Here is a 19,184-nt window from a genome sequence, read left to right as displayed (position 1 = left end):
CAAGAAGAGGGTCAGAAAAACTACAGCTAGAGTAATTGGAAATCCATCTATGAGGAAGTGAGGAGGAAGAGGAAGAAGAGGTTGTTGCTCAAGCACCTCCTGCTAAGTCACAAAAGCTGATGGGGGATGACATCAAGTCTAGGGCAGCTCCTTCAAAGCCCAAGACATCCCCCAAAGCTCCAGCACAAGCTCCAACGAGAAGCACCAGAAACATACCTGCAACAGAGAAGAACAAGGCCCAGTGCCTGAAGCTGCAGAAGAAGTTGAAGCCCCAGTGCTTAGGAAGCTCAAACCCAAGATTCCAGACCACAATGACAATCACCCAGTTGCTGAAAACATGAAGGAAAGAAAGGATGCTAGTCTCATAAAATGGAGACAAGCAGATCCATATGCTGTGAGGAGGAGGACTGCAGTGGACTACAGGTTCCACACCAAAGAGTAACAAGATTTTTATGAGACAGTGTTGCTGGACAAGAAGCCCATAGTTAGTGATATGAGATGGGTGGACTTGAAATACATTGATGCAAATGTTGATCATTTCCCAGGTGTGCATGAAAGCTTCAAAGCAAATGGTGTTTGATGACTTTGTTGGTTAAAAGCTCACCAAACGATGAACTTATTATGCAATTCTATTCAACAGCTCACTTCTATCCAGATGGAAGGATTGTGTGGGTGACAGAAGGTCAGAGGCACCAATCAACAGTTGATGAATGGGCTAGGCTCATAAATTCCCCTGAAGAAGAAGAGAATGACATGGATGTTTATGCTGAGAATAAGAAAGATCATAACTCCATGGCCAATATGTATAAGGAAATTCCAGATAAAGCCTTTTTGGCACATAAGTTTGGGTCAGTCTACTACTTGTTGTCTGGTCTAGCCACCATAAACACCATCTTGAGGCACACTCTGTTGCCCAAATCTGGAGATCACAGGATGATCAGAGGCCACTCCATCAACTTGCTACAGTTGTTTGATGTTGTGCCACAGAAGTTCAAGGTCATGAGCTTGATTGTTGAGACAATCAAAAGGACAGCAGCTGACCAAAAGAGATCATGTGGGTATGTTCCACACATCCAAGAGCTAATCAATTTCAAGATGAAGCAAGGAGTGTATATTTTGGATAAAGAACATCTTCCTTTGTTGCCTGACTTTGAGGAGAACACAATTGTCATGGATGCTGAAGATCCCACTTCAGTTGCAGCTCATGAGAAGAAGGAGAAAGCCAAAGCAGAAAAGGCAGCAAAGATGCCAAGTGCAGCAGAAGCTTTAGAAGTCTTTCTCAAGTCAAAGCAAGACCATCTTGGATTTCTGATTCAAGCAACCTTGAGGACTGAGAAAGGACTGACCACCTTGACTCGGAACCAGGAGACTTGGAGAGGATCATTTAGACAAAATTCTATGATCTGGACTTGAAAGTGACTGAGATACAGACAGGTGTTGAAGAACTCCAGGAAGAAGCACAGGAGAGGAAGGACAAAGCAACTACACAGGTGTTCCACAGAGTGCCTAGGGCATAGAGGTATGCAGCAGTGCCAGTGACAGACACTAGAGCTACAACTTCAGCACTTGCAGCCACAACTCCTGTTGCCCCTCCAGTGGCAACCCCTCCAGCTCCAACATCATCTACAGATGCATTCGTCCTTGGAGTCATCTCAACACCTCCTTCCAAAGATCAAGCCTAGAGAGTCGCATAGCACTATGCATTTTCGAGCTTTTTGGTAACTTGTTGCCAAAGGGGGAGAAAGTGTATAGATCATAGGCTTCGGAGAGAGAGATATTTGTCTCTTTTTGCTACATATTCACTTTGTTTGCTTTGTTTGCTTGTGAGATACATTATGTCTGTGTGTGTGAGATACTTTGTATGATCATGTGCTTGATCATATCATACTTTATGCTTATGCTTGAATGATGACAATATCTATCTCTTGTATGATCATTCACTTTGCCTTGGTGATGAGTGCTTGTTCTTATTTATTATCATTTTGAGCACTCCACCAAGATGTATGTGACATGGAAGAGTAACCCATGATCCTAACAGATTGTGCATTTGCAATCCAAAGCAAATTTTAAACAATGCACAAATTTAGGGGGAGCTCTTGCTTATCACATACCTCTCAAAGCGACAATGTACTTCATTCTTATTGTCATTTGTCGAAGCTTTGATCTATATGTTGTCATCAATTACCAAAAAGGGGGAGATTGAAAGTGCAACTAATCCCTGGGTGCTTTTGGTAATTCTCATTGAACTAATGCTCTTTCAAGATGATCATTTCAGAAAGTTCAATGATTGGCATGGCATGGACTAGAGAAGTGGACCCCTCAAAATACAAAGGACATATATTGGCAACAAGCTCAAGACTCTACATTTTCATTTTAGTGATCCAAGATCACATTGAGTCCATAGGGAAGCCAATACTATTAAAATGGGATGAGGTGTTGCTTAATGGCTTACTTGCTCAAAATGCTCAGTGATATGCTCCAAAACCCTCAACCACTTTCTCATTTTCACATGTGTCTCAAACCTAACAGTCAAATTCGGCCCTACCGATTTGACCTATCCGGCGCCACCAAGTTTCATTTGACATAGCCACTGCCACAAACCCTAGTTACTTCGGTCTCGCCGATAGTGATCTCAGTCTCACTGAGATGGGATTGCAAACTCTTTGTTTCCTTTTTGTAACATTTTGGCCTCACCGAAATGAGCAAATCGGTCCCACTGAGTCTGCATTGCAAACTCCCTATTTCCTTTTCATAACACTTCGGTCCCACCGAAGTGAGCGAATCGGTCCCATCGAATTTGCCTGACCAACCCTCTGTGTACTTATTGCTGAAATCAGTCCCACCGAGTTTATTTGATCGGTCACACCGAGATTACGTTATGCCCTAACCCTAGCATATCGGTCCCACCGAGATGACTATATCGGTCGCACCGAAAACTCTAACGTTCATATTTTTACCTGGATCGGTCTGACCGAGTTTGCTGATTTGGTCCCACCGAGTTTGGGAATCTGTGTGTAACGGTTAGATTTTGTGTGGAGGCTATATATACCCCTCCACCCACTCTTCATTCGTGAGGAGAGCCATCAGAACATACCTACACTTCCAATACTCATTTTCTAAGAGAGAACCACCTACTCATGTGTTGAGACCAAGATATTCCAATCCTACCATATGAATCTTGATCTCTAGCCTTCCCCGAGTTGCTTTCCACTCAAATCATCTTTCCACCATAGCCAAATCTGTGGGAGAGAGTTGAGTGTTGGGGAGACTATCATTTGAAGCACAAGAGCAAGGAGTTCAACAACAACACACCATCTATTACCTTTTGGAGAGTGGTGTCTCCTAGATTGGTTAGGTGTCACTTGGGAGCCTCCGTCAAGATTGTGGAGTTGAACCAAGGAGTTTGTAAGGGCAAGGAGATCGCCTACTTCATGAAGATCTACCCTAGTGAGGCAAGTCCTTCGTGGGCGATGGCCATGATGGGATAGACAAGGTTGCTTCTTCATGGACCCTTCGTGGCTGGAGCCCCGTGGACTCGCGCAGTCGTTACCCTCCGTGGGTTGAAGTCTCCATCAACGTGGATGTACGATAGCACCACCTATCGGAACCACGCCAAAAATCTCAGTGTCAACATTGCGTTTGCTCCCTCCTAACTCCCCCCATTTATTTTATTGCAAGTTGCATGCTTTACTTTCCGCTGCCCATATACTCTTTGCATGCTTGCTTGAATTGTATTGAGATTGCTTGACTTGTGCTAAGTTTCTAAAATCTGCCAAGGACTAAAATTGGGAAAAGGTTAAGTTTCATTTGGTCAAGTAGTCTAATCACCCCCCTCTAGACATACTTTCGATCCTACACTCTCGTATGTGTTATTGTTGATCTGACAAAGGGACCATATTACCTTGTATTGTCCTTTGAATACAATGTTTGCAGATTCTAGCTTAGTCCATGCACTCTTACACTATTATTATTTTCCTAACATTCGATCATACAAGTGAAAGGCAATAATGACGATATTCGATGAAGTGACTGTGGCAAGGAAAAGCGGGTATGAACTCAACTTGTTTTTGCTTTTGTAAATATGTTTAACTCGGTATCCATGATTCAAAATATTATGATTAAACATTTTTATGATGACAATTAGAGATTATAGTTGCTCATGCCATGCTTAAGTAGCTAGGAGTGGATAATGATTTATCTTGGGTGTCAACATGCATTAAAATGATTGTGATGTAGTATGATGATATGGTATCCTCCTCTGAATGTTTCAAGTGGCTTGACTTGGCACATGTTCACGCCTATAGTTGATTCAAAACCAACATAGCCTCCATGATATTTATGTTCATGGTGTTTATATCCTACTCATGCTAGTATTCAATGTTAACTAATCATAATGTATGATTATGACCGTTTTTGCTCTCTAGTTGGTCGCTTCTCAACTTATTTGCTAGCCATCGCCTATACTAAGCGGGAATACTGCTTGTGCATCAAAATCCTTAAACCAAAGTTATTCCAGATGAGTCCATTATGTCTACCTATATGTGGTATTACTCTGTCGTTCCAAGTATATTTGCATGTGCCACCTCTAAATATTCAAATTAACATCTGTTTTGTGTGCTCGTACCGCTCATGGAGCGACAGAGGTGGTCAGTATCTTCCATGCTAAGCGGGTTATTCTCATGATGAGTGTTTATTCACTCATCCTTGCACGAGAGGGGCTGGTAATCAGGATGCCCAGTCCCATGATCAAAATTGCAATAATAATAAAACAAACTCCCCCGGACTGTTGTTGGTATGGAGGGCACCTGAGGATTTGGCTAGCCATGGCTTGTGTTTGTTAGTGGAGGGGGAGTAAACTCTACTTTTACCTTAGCAGTGGACGATATTGAAATCTCTTAGTCGTAACATTGACAGGAAAGGTATACCTCCCAAAATTATATTTATCTTTGATTTAAGCTTCGAGCACTGGCACATCTGCAAATCCATGCTTCCCTCTGCGAAGGGCCTATCCATTTAATTATATGTTATTTTATTTTTATTGTTGAGTCATCACCTTCTCAAACACACACCACTCCTGAGAGCACTATTGTCATTCTCATGCATCTGTATAGTTAATGTTGTGTGCATCATGACTGGATCTCTTCTACCATGAATTACAATGTTTAGTCGCTGCTTAAACTTTGGGGGTGCTCTGCATTATGTTTTGCGGTCTCAGAAAGGGCTAGCGAGATACCATTATTGTCATATTATATCATGATTATTTTGACAAAGTGTTGGCATTTGAAATATTTTATTATTGATTGCTAGTTGATTATGCCATTGATATGAGCGAATATAATTTTTAAGAGTTATCATTTGCATGGTTAGTTATAATCTTTGCAGAAAACCTAGGTATTATTTAAGCATATATATATATATATATAAACACAAGAACAGAAGAGTTCGTAAAAGTTTTTGTTTATCACTTTTAGTTTGTCAACTGAATTGCTTGAGGACAAGCAATGAGTTAAGTTTGGGGGAGTTGATACGTCTCCATCGTATCTAATTTTCCAAACACTTTTGCTCTTGTTTTTATGAAATGCTCATTAGCTAGGATGTTATCGAACATTGTAAAATGTGCCTTCAACTTGCTTGGTATTTCTAACAAAGATGGTACAAAATTTCCATGTTGAAGATAAACATTTGATATTTACCGACATTTCTATGGTTTTCTCGGCTATCCGGAAGATTAGAAATCGCATTGTTTTTGATGAAAAAAGAATTACTGACCCCTATGTCCCTATAAATATGATTGCTAGATGGCTGAATGATTGGATTATTTTACAGAAAAAACAAAAAAAAACAAAGAAGATTGACGTGGGCGGTAAAATTTCTATAAATGACAACAAATAAAGTCTTTAAGGCGGTTCAAGAATGGTGTTTTGGAGTGCTTCGGATCCAATAAAGCTTTACCCTTTTGAAGGAAGATGCACCGCAGTTGAAGGCGCGGGAAGGGAGACAAAGCAGTGTGATGTTTTTTCCTTCTCTTTTCGGCTGTCATGTTTAGAACACCTTATTATGCTGTGATGGTTTATTGTAGTTTCCTTAAACCTGTAATATCTTCTGCATAGCGACGTTGATGCAACGTTGCTTTCTGTTCTTGGATGCCTGGTACTGGTAACGGTGATCTGTATTTTTAGAGCACAGGGTGAAACTATTGCCTTGATGGGAGGGCATCCAAGATCATTTAGTCTTTTTGCTACTTTCCCTTTTGGTAGTTTGTAAAGAAGACTGTGGTTTCTACAAGAAAATCGGAGGGGAGCCCTCTTTTTCAAGAAAAATAAAGATAATCTTTCTCCCTCGGTAAATAAGAGTAGGCGCGCTAAGGTTTACGCAGTGGATTTCGGGCAACCAACCCGGCACATCCAATTTTGATCAACAACTTGGAGGAATGGCTGAGTGGCTTACGGAATTGGCTTGCTAAATCTGACATAAAAAATGCATCATGGGCTTGAATCCCGTATCCTTCGGCACGGGAGTAGAAGGGGCGCCAGCACATCCATTAGGTTATATATATACCAGGAAGGAAGGGCCGCAACTACCACAGCGGCCGCAGACACCAAAATCCCCTGACCATGTGGCGCGAGATAGCATACAACAGAAGAGCAGCGGCGGTCGTTCGGCGGCGATGCGACGCGCTCATGCATTTCCGAGCACGAACCGAGTTCCGAGGATGGCCGGGTTGGACTTGTGATCGGCGTGTGGAATAAATAAAAACAGGTTGTGTGTAGAATGATCCGATCGGTTGGGAATTAGGAGTATATATACACATGGCGATGAGGTTAGTTGGCTCAGCTGCGGAATGGGCAGGACTGGCCGGTGGACACCGTGGACGCATCGAATCGCTCCGCCGCCCAAAGACCAGTTGATTGATCTGCCCTGTATCTGTATGTATGACTCGCAGACTTTTTTGTAGGGTGCGGCCGATTCAGCGCTGCGCTGCAGGTCCATGCACGAGGAGGGTCGGACCATCTTTGTGCATGTAGCTGGGGCTGGGGCTGGGGCTGGGTGGAGCCGTGGAGGACAAATCAGCAGCAGAATTGCCGGCAGCGCCGTGGTACGATCTGGTGATTGAGATTGAGTGAGTGGCCGATGGAGTTGGCAAGGACAAGTTGCGAGGGGACTCCAATCATGGATGCAGGTGGTGGAGCAAATCAAATCAGGCCGGTGGATGGATAGCTAGCGAGCTAGGAGTAGCTAGCTCTCGGTGCGCGGCGCGGGATTGTGGTGGCAGCCAGCCCCGCCAGGGTGCAAGTGGCACGGCCCGTCCGTCCGCATGCGGTCAGGCCCTGATGGAAAACCCAGTGGACCAAGGACAAGCCTGCCTGCCTGCCTGTGCATCAGTGCTACAGACAGTGGGTGAATGAACCTCGTGGTAGCCTTTGGATACATATATTGACAAGATATGTATACGTGGAAAAGCGAAACTAGCAAAAGCTTTTTTGAGTGGAAACAATATATAGAAGGACTCGAAACCGATCCGGGTGGCTGGTGCTTTTAGGGTGTAAAGATTCATCAGGTGGCGGAGCAGTTGCAGCTAGCATACATGCATAGTAGATGACATAACGCCTTTTGTGAGTATACATGGTGATGGCTCTTGGTTAACCGCTTGTCTTTTCTTCTGGATTCCAAAATTAGGCTGTCAGTTTGTCCGGGGGCTCTTTGTTTCCTTCGTCGCCTCCTTCGGTAGCTGGCGTGTAAAGCGCTTCTCGTGCTCTCCCGTCGTTTTCACGTCGAGTGCTGAGCTAAGGCATCTCCGAGGCTATACCTCAAACGGTCGGACACCTCATTTATTCGTGCCCGCGGACGGGTCGGGCTGGCGCCGGTCATCCAACAGTAGCCCTTTAAAGTCCCCATTTATATCCATCTAAACTGTCTGTGCATTTGATCGAACACATGACGTGCAAAGCCAGCGTGGAGATAAGCGACAGCACGACCGTCAGGGGACCCAGAAAAGAACAGCAGTGGGAGCACAGCCCGGCCAAACAAGCAAGAACGCACGGCGGCCACACCCTCCCTCTGGTATAAGCCAATCGCTGCATTCACATAATATGCAACTAGATTTGGTGTGGCTAGGTGACCTTTATAAGTAACCAAATAAGTTCAGAAAAAAAAAAGAGCATAGTAACCAATAGCAGACTCTACTTCTGACTTGTGCTCAGCGGGTTGCTAATTCCATCCTCTGATTCATGATATAAACAGGTTTAGAAAGTATGCCGGTCGAACACTTTCAGGTCTGATAATCAGTATAGAAAAGAATACCATGTAAAATTTCAAAGTGATATGACTAGATTTGGTATGGAATATTCAGCCTAGCCAAAAGTGCGAGCATTTGTCCCACACATTATTTTCTATAGGAACAATTCAAGTGAATGTAAATATGACTCGAAACAAAGTTGTCCTATAGCTTCATCTGACCAGCACCACCTCTGAATGAACCATATAAAGGTCTCGACCTCCTGAAGCTGAATATATCAGTTATTCGATGCGAATGCGGTGGCGGAGCATCATGAATAATCTTTTCGTATTCGGAGGAATGGAGACCGCCATAGATTTGAATGCTAAGGATCTTCTTTTCTGGTGCGCCAACCTTGACATGATTATCGAAGAACTCTATCAGCTCTTCCTTCTTAAGCTCCTCCAGTGCAGCAATCTGCAATTGCAGAAATCCAAGCATTCAAAAACAACACCCCAAAACAGAAAACGACTGCCTTTTCCTCAGAAAAGAAAACGATACCCGCAAGCACAACACATGATACCCGCAAACACAACACATTAAACAAATGAACAAGTCTACATGAACCCCTGAACGCTAAACCCAGGTAACCAGCCCCCTAATGTTTGTAAAAACAGTTATTACAAATAACCTTATTCCACTATATTCTAAGGTGTTTCACAGGGTGGTTTTGCACGCATGGTGTGACCAGTGGGCACAACATGCTATTCTCTCCTTTCACTGTTCAATTCTTCCTCACTGACACGGCAAGCAGCCGCAGCCCATTGTTCATATCCACAGAGTCAAAGAAAAAGCTGTGCACATCGATGGAGCAGCTGCAACCCACCCCCGAAGCCAGCAGACCCAGCCAGTGACAGCCAAATCCCTAATCTGAGAGGAGATGGTGCGGATGATGGAGATTGAATGCGGTGGGTGATCAGTAACTTGATTGTGCACTCTAGTTTGATGAGAAGGATCTGACTGCTTTACTTCCTGTCCAAAAAAGGTCATCTGCCTGTGCTGGCTAAAATGATGGATGCAGCTGATCTCCCTATCTGCCCTTCTCTGGGCATACAGACTGGACGGTCATTTTTGTCTCACCTACCTTGTACCCGTGTTCATGCGGTCTTCTTAAGGCTCCCTACACAATGTCACCTCCATATCCCTTCACCTCTCGTCTTCACGACCAATGCGCCACACCACGTATCTATGTATGCCACCACGACCATTTGACTCGCATCGGCTAAAGGCCATTTCGTTTTCACCATCATCAAAAACTTGCAAACCTGGGCAGTACACCCAGAGAGAGAGAGAGAGAGAGAATCGGTGAAGGGATGGAGATGAAGAAAAATACTCCCTTTGATCCAAAATAAGTGTCGTGGTTTTTAGTGCAAAATTGAACTAAAACCATGACACTTGGATCGGAGGGAGTAACTAAAAATAGGCAACTACAATGACATGTGGGTCTCTCTCATGTCAGCTCCAAATCAGAGACTTTTGTCACATGCCACATGCAATACCGCCTCCCCAACCATGCTGGGGGGTTGTAACGGTTTTCAATACTTCATAAGGCTGGTTACCTTGTCTCTTCAGAGGGCTATTTTGGCATCAAAAAACAGCAGGGTTCAAGCACAACTTTCCCTCAACAACTAAGACATACCTCTGTTTCCTTTCTATCAAATTTCAGTGTTCCTTGAGAAATCTCCCCCCAAAAGAATGCTGATTCCTCCCTTATGTTCTTGTATTTCTCCCGTTTCATGTCAATGAGAGCATTGACATTACTCTGCAAGTTGAGCCATACGTTGTTTAAAATGAATGATTAGACAAATCTAAGAAAGCTACAGCATGCTGTCAATGAATACTAGTTCCAGGGTTCATCTAACCTTGAATTCTGCATCAGGCATTTCGTGTAGTGTGACTTCAAACATCTTCAGGAAAGCTTCAACCCTTGCATCCAGATTGGATGGATCCTGTCAACCAAATTTATTAGCACAGGAGAATAGCTACGCGAATGGAATTGTGACGGAAAATATATGTACCTTCACGGTTGACTGGATTATAAATTGCAACCCACGGACTCCTGAATCATTTCTGGGTAAATAGAATTGCATGGTCAGCAATAATTAGTAACATTTATACAAAACCAAAGCAAAGAACATAGTACATTATTACACAATTAAGAATATAATCAAAACAAGGGCACCATACCTCTGTCTAAGCAGTGCTATGTACCCAAGTTGCTCGACCGAACGTAATTGGTGAAAAGCCGGTTGCTTAGCTACAACAGCAAGCAACTGAAGTAGGACATTTTGTTTGAGATCGTCCTGATGAATCTGCAGCGAGGGAAACATTGTTATAGCATTTGTAGTTTGCCTTGTGTTGCATCTATATTTTCACAGAAATACTACATATTTGAGATACTACAAAGATGCTTATGTCACGAAAGAACTGAAGTTCGGAGAGTAAAGAGAAACCATAAAACTAAAGAGTAAATTGTACTTTCGACCACGCAAAGTGACATGATCTGCTCTTCGCCTAGCTGTTGCAAAAACATGCACATAGCACGAGTGGATACAGGATAATATTGCACACTGGACCAGGTTCGGTTATACTCTGGCAAGGGATACCGTGACACTGAATGAGCAAGGGTCATATGAAGGAAGGCACATCTGCTGATCTGCCCATTTGCCAGGGCACCAGGTCTCTCAGTTCATGGCTGCCACCCATCAACTTCAGTCAGAGGTGCACTATGTCACCACCACCAGTGGTGAATATCACCCTAGCAAGGAAGGCAAGTTGGAGGAATCCAAAAGGAAGCCTCATGGTGTGCCCAGCGCGCCCCCCACTGCAGAGCGAGAGGGCCACAATGGCGCCCTAGTGCCTGGGAAAGGACCATTGCCCAGCAGAGCGGAGTGCAAGCTACACACTTGTTGCATTAGGTGCCTGGAGCTACGGCATTGCGCCCATGACAGCAAGCAGCTTCACTCACCATCGGACGACAAGACACACACACTTTGACGAGCGAGCGCCCAGATCATCAAGGCTCGCTGACCACGACCTCTCTAGTCTGAATACACGGAACATTGTTTAGCTACCATCCTGCAGGCATTACGAACCCTCATCCCAGGCATTCGCCCCCCTCGGCATCCGACCCAGAGACATTCGTTGGCTTGCATGCTGCTTTTCTGGAGCACGTGTAAGTCACCGCAGGGACGCAACCCCAGTCGCCAGTAACCGGCAAACCTAGCTGGTTCGGCAAGGGTGCCAACATGTCCACCTTGAACCAGGGGCTGACTGCTGCCTGGCATGTCCTGGTGCAGCTTCCCGTGGACCCATAGCAGCAGACCAGCAGACCCCTATTGGTTGTTCTATCACTACAGATGGAGTTATCCACGTCCAATAGTGACGGCATCACAACATTAACAAACCGCCAGCCCTTTGGGCGTACAAGTGGGGGTGGACATGGGCTTTCTACCTTCCTTGACTGCGCAACTTCCACGATGCTGGCGAATTTGTTAGCTGCCCAATGTGCTCCATCTACAACTGTTATCTCGCCGGAGGCTCAGCGCACTAGAGGTTCATTGTGGTTTGAGGATCACCAGCCAGCTTGGCAAGCTCAATGCTGAAAGCTATAAGCAATGAACTTACGCGGAAGCTTGGCCTTCTCAAGGATGAGCAGCTTTCAAATGAGACACTGTATCTTACCAAAAGATATTGACGCAATCACCAATTGCTACAGCTGGCTAGTGACGCTGATTTCGACTTGTGATCTTTGGCGCTCTCTGCCGTCAGTGAGTATGAATTGCAGAGGCTTAATAGCTGAGGCCCAGTTCAGTTGTGTGAAACGTTTGTGGCCTTAACACTAGTGCACGGTACATAGCTGTGAGGACTTGTACGCATGACAGCGCGTTGATAACATGTTTTGACTCTAAATTGTCAGTTGTATCTCATTATGTTGTCTCTAAAACTGTAAGAATGGACTTTCATGGTTTTTATTAACTAGAAGCCTCAGATATCAGAGGGAGATTGCTGTTGCATGAATAGGGAGACTTTACAACGCACTGATAACTTTACAACTGTTCGGACTATTGGTTGCGTTGGCTAGTGCATGAAGCTTAACAACATCCATATGGCAACCAATAGTGTTATGACATTAGTCTCTCACACCCAGGAGCTGTCTGGATAGCCAAACCCCTAAACTAGTGTAAAAAATGCTCTTATATTATGGGACGGAGGGAGTATAAACCTTTGCTTCGCTTAGTGGAAAGGTAGGCAAAGCTTTTGCACAATCTCTAAGAAATTATGACTAATGTAGTCTCCAGCTGTATTTTTCTGTCGTGCTCTTCACTACAATTTTTGTTCTGTAACGTATTTATTTCGTTCTGTTATTATTGTATGCACTCATGCTATGTTTGAACTTTCAGCTATCATATTTTCTTTTGGTTTTGCCACTTCTTCTCAGCTACAAAGCTCACATCTTTAGCGAAATAGAACTCCCAGATTCCTCATTTATTTTATGTAGATACAACAGATAACCTAATGAACATTAATTCTTATTAGCCTGAAGCAGTATTTTAAACTAGTATTAACTGAATGCGCATGAGATTAAAAGAAACAATGAAGAACAAGCAGCTGCAAGAAGGTAAATCTACCTGAATATAATGCAGAAGGGAAGAATTTTCATCCTGCTGATTCAAGCACATTGCTGGATAATAATACCTCAAACCCCTTTCAAGCTTAACAATTCGCTTTGTAAGATGCTGTGACGGTGGTAATGATTTGCAAACACTTGTGGATGAATTAAACAATATGCCTTCAATATGCTGGACAACACTTTCCGCTTCGCTTGGTTCAATATTCCCTAAAATCAATTGCATGCACAATTAAGAATGACATAGAGCAATACAGAAAAGCAAATCATTTCTCAGTAAAGTACTCTGTTTTAAATTATAAGGCTAGCACATACTCCCTCCGTTCCCAAATAATTGTCTTTCTAGAGATTTCAACAAGTGACTACATACGGAGCAAAATGAATGAATCTACACTCTAAAACATGTCTACATACATCTGTATGTTGTAGTCCATTTCAGATGGCTAGAAAGACGATTATTTGGGAACGGAGGGAGTACTTCCTCCGTCCGGAATTAGTTGGCGCTCAAATGGATGTATCTAGTACTGAAATACGTCTAGATACATCCGTTTGAGCGTCAACTAATTCCGGACGGAGGGAGTATAAATTAAGAAGACTTAAGTTGGCTGGATGAAAGAATGCTGCCCACGAACATGACATATATTGTGATGGGAAAAGAGAGGGACATGGGTGGCTTCATGGGGACATGAACCAAATGGTCAGAGGTGAAAGTGGGGGTTAATAGGGCTGCTGTGTGGTGGGTGGTACGCACCTGTTGTAATTAGGAGTAGAAAGATAATATAATTAGAGGGGTAAATATGTAAGCTAATGCTAAAAACTTATTGTGTGCCCTATAACTTGAAGGTTAACTTAAATATGCGCCTTAAAATCAAAATGGAGGGAGTACCAAAGAAAGATAGAGAGAACAATAAAGGCATCAAATAAGTTAATGACCAAATACAGAGATGTTCCAGTCTAGTATTGACAAACCTGCAAAATAGCACTCTATAAATGTCTTTGCCAGCATACGAGGCAAGAAATCCTCTAAATTGCGAGCTTCAAGATTAGAAAGTGCAGCAAGTTCTTCATCCCAAGGCCAAGTTTGCTCCTCCAATATCAATGTGCAATTGTACATTGCTTGCTGATATGGCTGCCGAAATTTAAAATTCTCATATCCCTTCGTCATAGTTTCCTGGCAACAGCAACAGGAGACAAACCCTTTCAAATCATATAAGATGCATATTATTCTAGCTTTCATTGCATCGCTGGGAAAGCAAACCGTAAAAAAAAAATCACCAAAATGCATTACAAAATGTCTGAATGCTCATTTTCCTCTTCCAGAACACCCTATACTAACCAAAACCATGTTGTGCTTAATCAAGTTAAAATTCTACAGAAGGTCATGTATGCATATCTAACAGCACCCTTTCGTTTGGCTGCTCATAGCTACTCAGTTCTGTATTCTCTCCATGGAAATATAATAACACATAAACATATGTGCCCATGTATATGCCATAATTGTATTGCATACATACTCGGCTTCACCCGCCAAATACCACCTTTGTACAAATAGTCAAATATAAACGTTTTCTGTCCAAAAAATAACCTAATAAAAAAGAGCGCCAGATGATAAGTATTGTTCTAATCTTAGCAAGGTGCATTAATGCACAGAGCTAGCAGTGACATGGTTGCTAAACTACTCATGTGTATTTTATACAACAATATATTAGCATGTAATTTGAATTCATCGATGGTTGAGGAAAAGAGCATTCACTCCAAGCAAGAACAGTTCCTGTAGGGAAGGCCCCCCATATTAAATAACAATTATAGTAATAAAGAAAAATATAGCTCCACCAAGTTCGAAGGCAATAGATGGTGTTTTCCCAAGTTCACTTTGAAAAAGTATTGATAATAATACACACGCCAAAAATATTATACATCTAATTACTGCATTTTCCACAACCAAAGTAACTCTGGCAAGGATTAACGAATCACCTACATGTTATCTGATTTCCCTACCCAGCAGAATAAATAACAACAGAACTTGCCCCCAGAGGACAGTTAATAACCAAAAATCAGAAAACAGCTTATACTGCAACACTGGGCCCACTGGCCATTACCTTTATCACAGAAAAGCGGTCAATCTTAACTTCAAAGTCTGCAATTTTGCCAATAACAGTGTCCAGAAGGGTTCTCATTTTGTCATTATAGCCAACCATAGTAACCTATAATCAATCACAAATATCGGATGCTCATTAAAAAAGAGAATAATTTCAGTGAGACACATATCATATGCACACTATTGAATAATAAATCCCGAAACATCCATGATCATAAGTAAAATGTGTGCATAAAACCTGACCATTGCTTTTAACTAGCAAGATACCCGTGCGTTGCACGGAACATCAAGATGTATTTGTATGAGTACTTTATCTTGTGAGAGAAAAGGATGAACGAGGGAAGTCCTTATCTGCAAGTGTGGAGAGAGGTGCGGGTATCTTTTTGCAAAAATTGCCACAGTTTGCTTTTGATCCGTCCGATATAGATCGGACGGTCTATATTACACGATGGCAGGCACACCATCATCACCAACTCGGTTTTTTATAAGAGTAGAGAGTAGAGATAACAAGTACAATTAACAGGAACCACATGTTAGTTTGCTCGATCCTTTCCACCATAAGAACTATTGTGATGTTTCCAACACTGTATCTGATGTGAAACTTGGTACATATAAGATATCTACCTTGCAGTGGATGACCAGAGAACAGACATGGATGTGAGAACTTGGGGAGTTAAGCTATATACAGAGGAGAGAAATATTTTTCTTGTTTATTTCATATGGATACACTGATATCCATTTTTATAGGGATGACTAGACTTGAGCACTAAGAAATGATCTGTAATGGAAGAGATCTCTATTACATGGAACCTAAAATATATCTGCAAGGAATTAACACAAACCAGGAAGCCGACTCAAAGTGTCCAACTACATTACCATATGGTTGCTACAACAACTAACACCAAATCATCATCTGAATCAGCAATGAAGAAAAAAATAGTTTCTTCTACAACTTAATAACATAACTAACCTGAAAACCGGTGTCGTTGGGCCTAACAGCATAATAAAGACCAGCAACTTCAGCATCATAAGCTAAAAGCAAAACAAAAGTAGCTGGATTATTGCAACAGGCAATGAAAAAAAGGGCAAAATAATCAGGAGATAGCTCTGCACAGCATGAAGCAAGAAGTCATCGGGTGACTATGTGCTTTACCCATCAATGCTTCACGATGTATGGAACAGCCTTAGGATGACTGTAGGCACCCAAAAAAAAAATCTTAACTCCACCGACCCCTGCCCCGTCCCACAATTGTTTTCATATATCGATCTACCACTTGAAAGAGCGGATCATAGGGGCAGTGTGTAAACAGAATGAAACAAAAATCTTCCTACCACATGACCTATCTGAAATTGACTAACACAAATAGAAATCTAGATATTGCTGGACCAACTTAATCAACTATGCAGTAAGCACAATGCATTAGAAATCTATAAGTTACTGATACACACCATAATCATTCAAATAATCCATCAGCAACCTAGTGAATACGTCAGTAAGAACTGATGATTCAGGGGAGCTATTGGACAGAGGACAGTGGAAATCCATCTTGATGAAGACCTTGGGTGTGAAGAACATTGTATCGGGCTTGTACCACAATCTGGAAAACAGTGTTTTCCTCAGCATGCAAGGAAAACTTGTCTGAATAAGCCAAAAAGATGAAATGTCAGTTTATAATAATAAAATTAGGTACATATTTGGCTGAAAATAAATACCTTTTCCTCAACATTTTTCAATGAAAGATCAGTTGGAATGAAGATATTAGGTTTTGGCAGGTGTAAATCTTCGTTGGGAGCATTTTCTACCCATTTCTGCAACACAAATATTTAACATAAGAAACTATATTTTTTTCTGTATCCAGGAGTTGGAGAATAAAATAAGAAGCGTGACATCCAAATGTCTACCTGCATAATGGAAGGAGGCACTGCTTCAACACAATATGACGTACCATACCAAGGTTCTGTTAAGTCTGTATGCCCTTCAAATAATTTTGACTCCCAGAATATTCTGAAAGGAGATACAAAAAATAGTCAATATTAAAAAAATCCCATAAGCAAATATGTATTTGCTCAAGGAAAAGGGAGAAAAGCAAACCAAAGGTAGGAATAAATTCATGCTGCAGAAAAGGAGAGAAGAAAGTGCATGACCCTTGAACGGATCAAGGAAAATTTGGGACTCTCAAGGGTTTTTGAATTAAATAACAAAATTAGCATCCACTTTTTTGTGAGAATAAACATCATATTTATGGTAATTGGAAATCATCTTCAGTGCATCATCTTTCTGGCTATAGCTTCTTTTGCTAGAAAAGAACCTTACTAACATTAAAAAATGTTTTATTGTTCACTAAATCAAGACAAAAAATGAATCTTCATCAACAGCTACATGTAACAATCTGTCAATTCTCCTTCAAAAGCTCGAACAACCAATTGGAGAGAAACATAAAAAGAAATACAGGATCTTTTTTACTGTTAACCATTGAAATATGTAACTGAATCACAGTGGCTGGTACCCGTTTCTGCCGAAAGCATTTATGCATCAGATTATCGTCACGAATCATGATAACTGACTTATAAATGACACACTTCATTTTAGTTCATACTGGTTGAGAAGTTCTATTGGATAGTGGCTACATGATTTGCTTATATGCTCCCAATAAGCCTAGGAAATAACTCTTATCTTTTGTATACAGGAAGAAAGTATCTTTAGATATCCAAATGTGGTGACCTCTAGGAGTCATCAAACACAAACGATTTTATGAATGATGTATTACGAGACCAACAGGCTTTGAAAGATGAAGGGAGAAGCAAATTTAAGAACATGGTTTCACATTATTTCCCAATAATAGTGGACTGGAGCATATAACTGACTTAAGTAACAAAATCATCAGCTTTTAACTAGCATGTGTTGAGCATAGAATGAGCGTGAAAATATCGGTAACTTCATTTTGAATCAGAACAGGAGAACCTGATATGGCAACTTGGCAAGAGTGCTCTAAATGCTTACCTAACATTCTCTGTAGTCAATTCATTTAGCACCTTCTGAATAGCATCTGGTGAAAACTTTGATGGTACAGACGACGCGATCAGCCAATCTTCTGGTGGAAAAATCTATACAGATAAACAATGAGGAAAAACATGAGAAATGGCAAAAATCAGAAAAACTCACATACCACTTATGAAGAAACATTTTGGCAGAACTAATTGGAATGAAATTAGAACGTTCCAATTCAAAAGAACGTTACATATGTAGCTCAAGAAAAAGCTTCAACATTATTTTATTGTGCCTACACTGGAAAGGACACAAGAACCTAGATGTGTAACACAAACCGATTATTTTCCAGGAAAGGCAATTGAAGAAGGTGCTTCAACCAGAACATTGGTTTGCACTCAATTCTTTCCCACACATCTATCTATGCATTATAGCACTCTCATGGAATTAGCTCATTGCACATCCATCTGATTGAAAAAACCTAAGTAATAGTAAGACTTTGAGTGAGTTATCTCAGAATTGTTTGCTCTTAGACAACGCATTTAAGGTGGAACAGTTTACTCAGAGACAAGCAAGAAAGAATCTAGGGCGCACATGCACGCAACAAGAAATAAGAAACTATGGAATTAGATTGTGTCAATTTCGAACTTCCTACATGCAAATACAAACAAAAACATGACTCATGATAATACGAGAACAATTTATGAGAACCAGGCAACATATATGTCCATAGAAACAACTAGAATATACCTGCATGTTTGAGGAAATATTGACAACATAATTGCTAGGAGGGCTCTTGTCTCGATAGTGGAATCCCGTCTCGCAGATGGCTAGAAGCTTCACAGTCCAAAAGAAAGTAACGCAATTAATAAGCATCAGGCTAAACGTAAATTTTTTTAATCTCTGTGATGCCTAAAATCAGTTTAGTCATTAGCATTTACCAGTCCGTAATATGTTTCCTTTACTCTAGTTTAAATTGTTAGTGATACAAAATAAACTGTTTCAAGGCAGCATACATGTTTCGTTTGAGTAAAAGATGCAACTTATATATCCTCAGTCCAAATGTGCTTGTTTAGCAAGACCAACAGCAGCAATTAGGAGATACTCACTATAAACCTAAGTGAAGGCAGCGGCTAATTAATACTGGTACGTATCCGAGCAATCGATCATTCGGTGATTTTTTTTGGCACATGGG

General features: G+C 41.6%; 1 protein-coding gene across 1 annotated transcript in view; it reads right to left on the bottom strand.

The window, feature by feature from the left end:
• Window positions 1–8,205: 8,205 nt before the first annotated feature.
• Window positions 8,206–19,184, bottom strand: part of LOC119363262 (insulin-degrading enzyme-like 1, peroxisomal) — an 18,906-nt gene continuing 7,927 nt past the window's right edge. Inside the window, exons 13-26 of the mRNA XM_037628576.1 lie at window positions 18,740–18,826; window positions 18,005–18,108; window positions 16,906–17,008; window positions 16,717–16,812; window positions 16,453–16,642; window positions 15,974–16,035; window positions 15,005–15,109; window positions 13,875–14,076; window positions 12,907–13,115; window positions 10,463–10,587; window positions 10,294–10,345; window positions 10,138–10,224; window positions 9,915–10,037; window positions 8,206–8,692 (exon numbers count right to left, since the gene is read on the bottom strand). Coding sequence (XP_037484473.1) covers window positions 8,441–8,692; window positions 9,915–10,037; window positions 10,138–10,224; window positions 10,294–10,345; window positions 10,463–10,587; window positions 12,907–13,115; window positions 13,875–14,076; window positions 15,005–15,109; window positions 15,974–16,035; window positions 16,453–16,642; window positions 16,717–16,812; window positions 16,906–17,008; window positions 18,005–18,108; window positions 18,740–18,826 — 1,797 coding nt within the window. The 3' untranslated portion in view covers window positions 8,206–8,440. The remainder of the gene's footprint in view (window positions 8,693–9,914; window positions 10,038–10,137; window positions 10,225–10,293; window positions 10,346–10,462; window positions 10,588–12,906; window positions 13,116–13,874; window positions 14,077–15,004; window positions 15,110–15,973; window positions 16,036–16,452; window positions 16,643–16,716; window positions 16,813–16,905; window positions 17,009–18,004; window positions 18,109–18,739; window positions 18,827–19,184) is intronic.

This window comes from Triticum dicoccoides, chromosome 2B (genome assembly GCF_002162155.2).
Source record: "Triticum dicoccoides isolate Atlit2015 ecotype Zavitan chromosome 2B, WEW_v2.0, whole genome shotgun sequence".
In the NCBI taxonomy this organism is placed as follows: Eukaryota; Viridiplantae; Streptophyta; class Magnoliopsida; order Poales; family Poaceae; genus Triticum; species Triticum dicoccoides.
The sequence above is the reverse complement of the archived record's forward strand: the minus strand, read 5'-3'. Positions and strand labels throughout refer to the sequence as shown.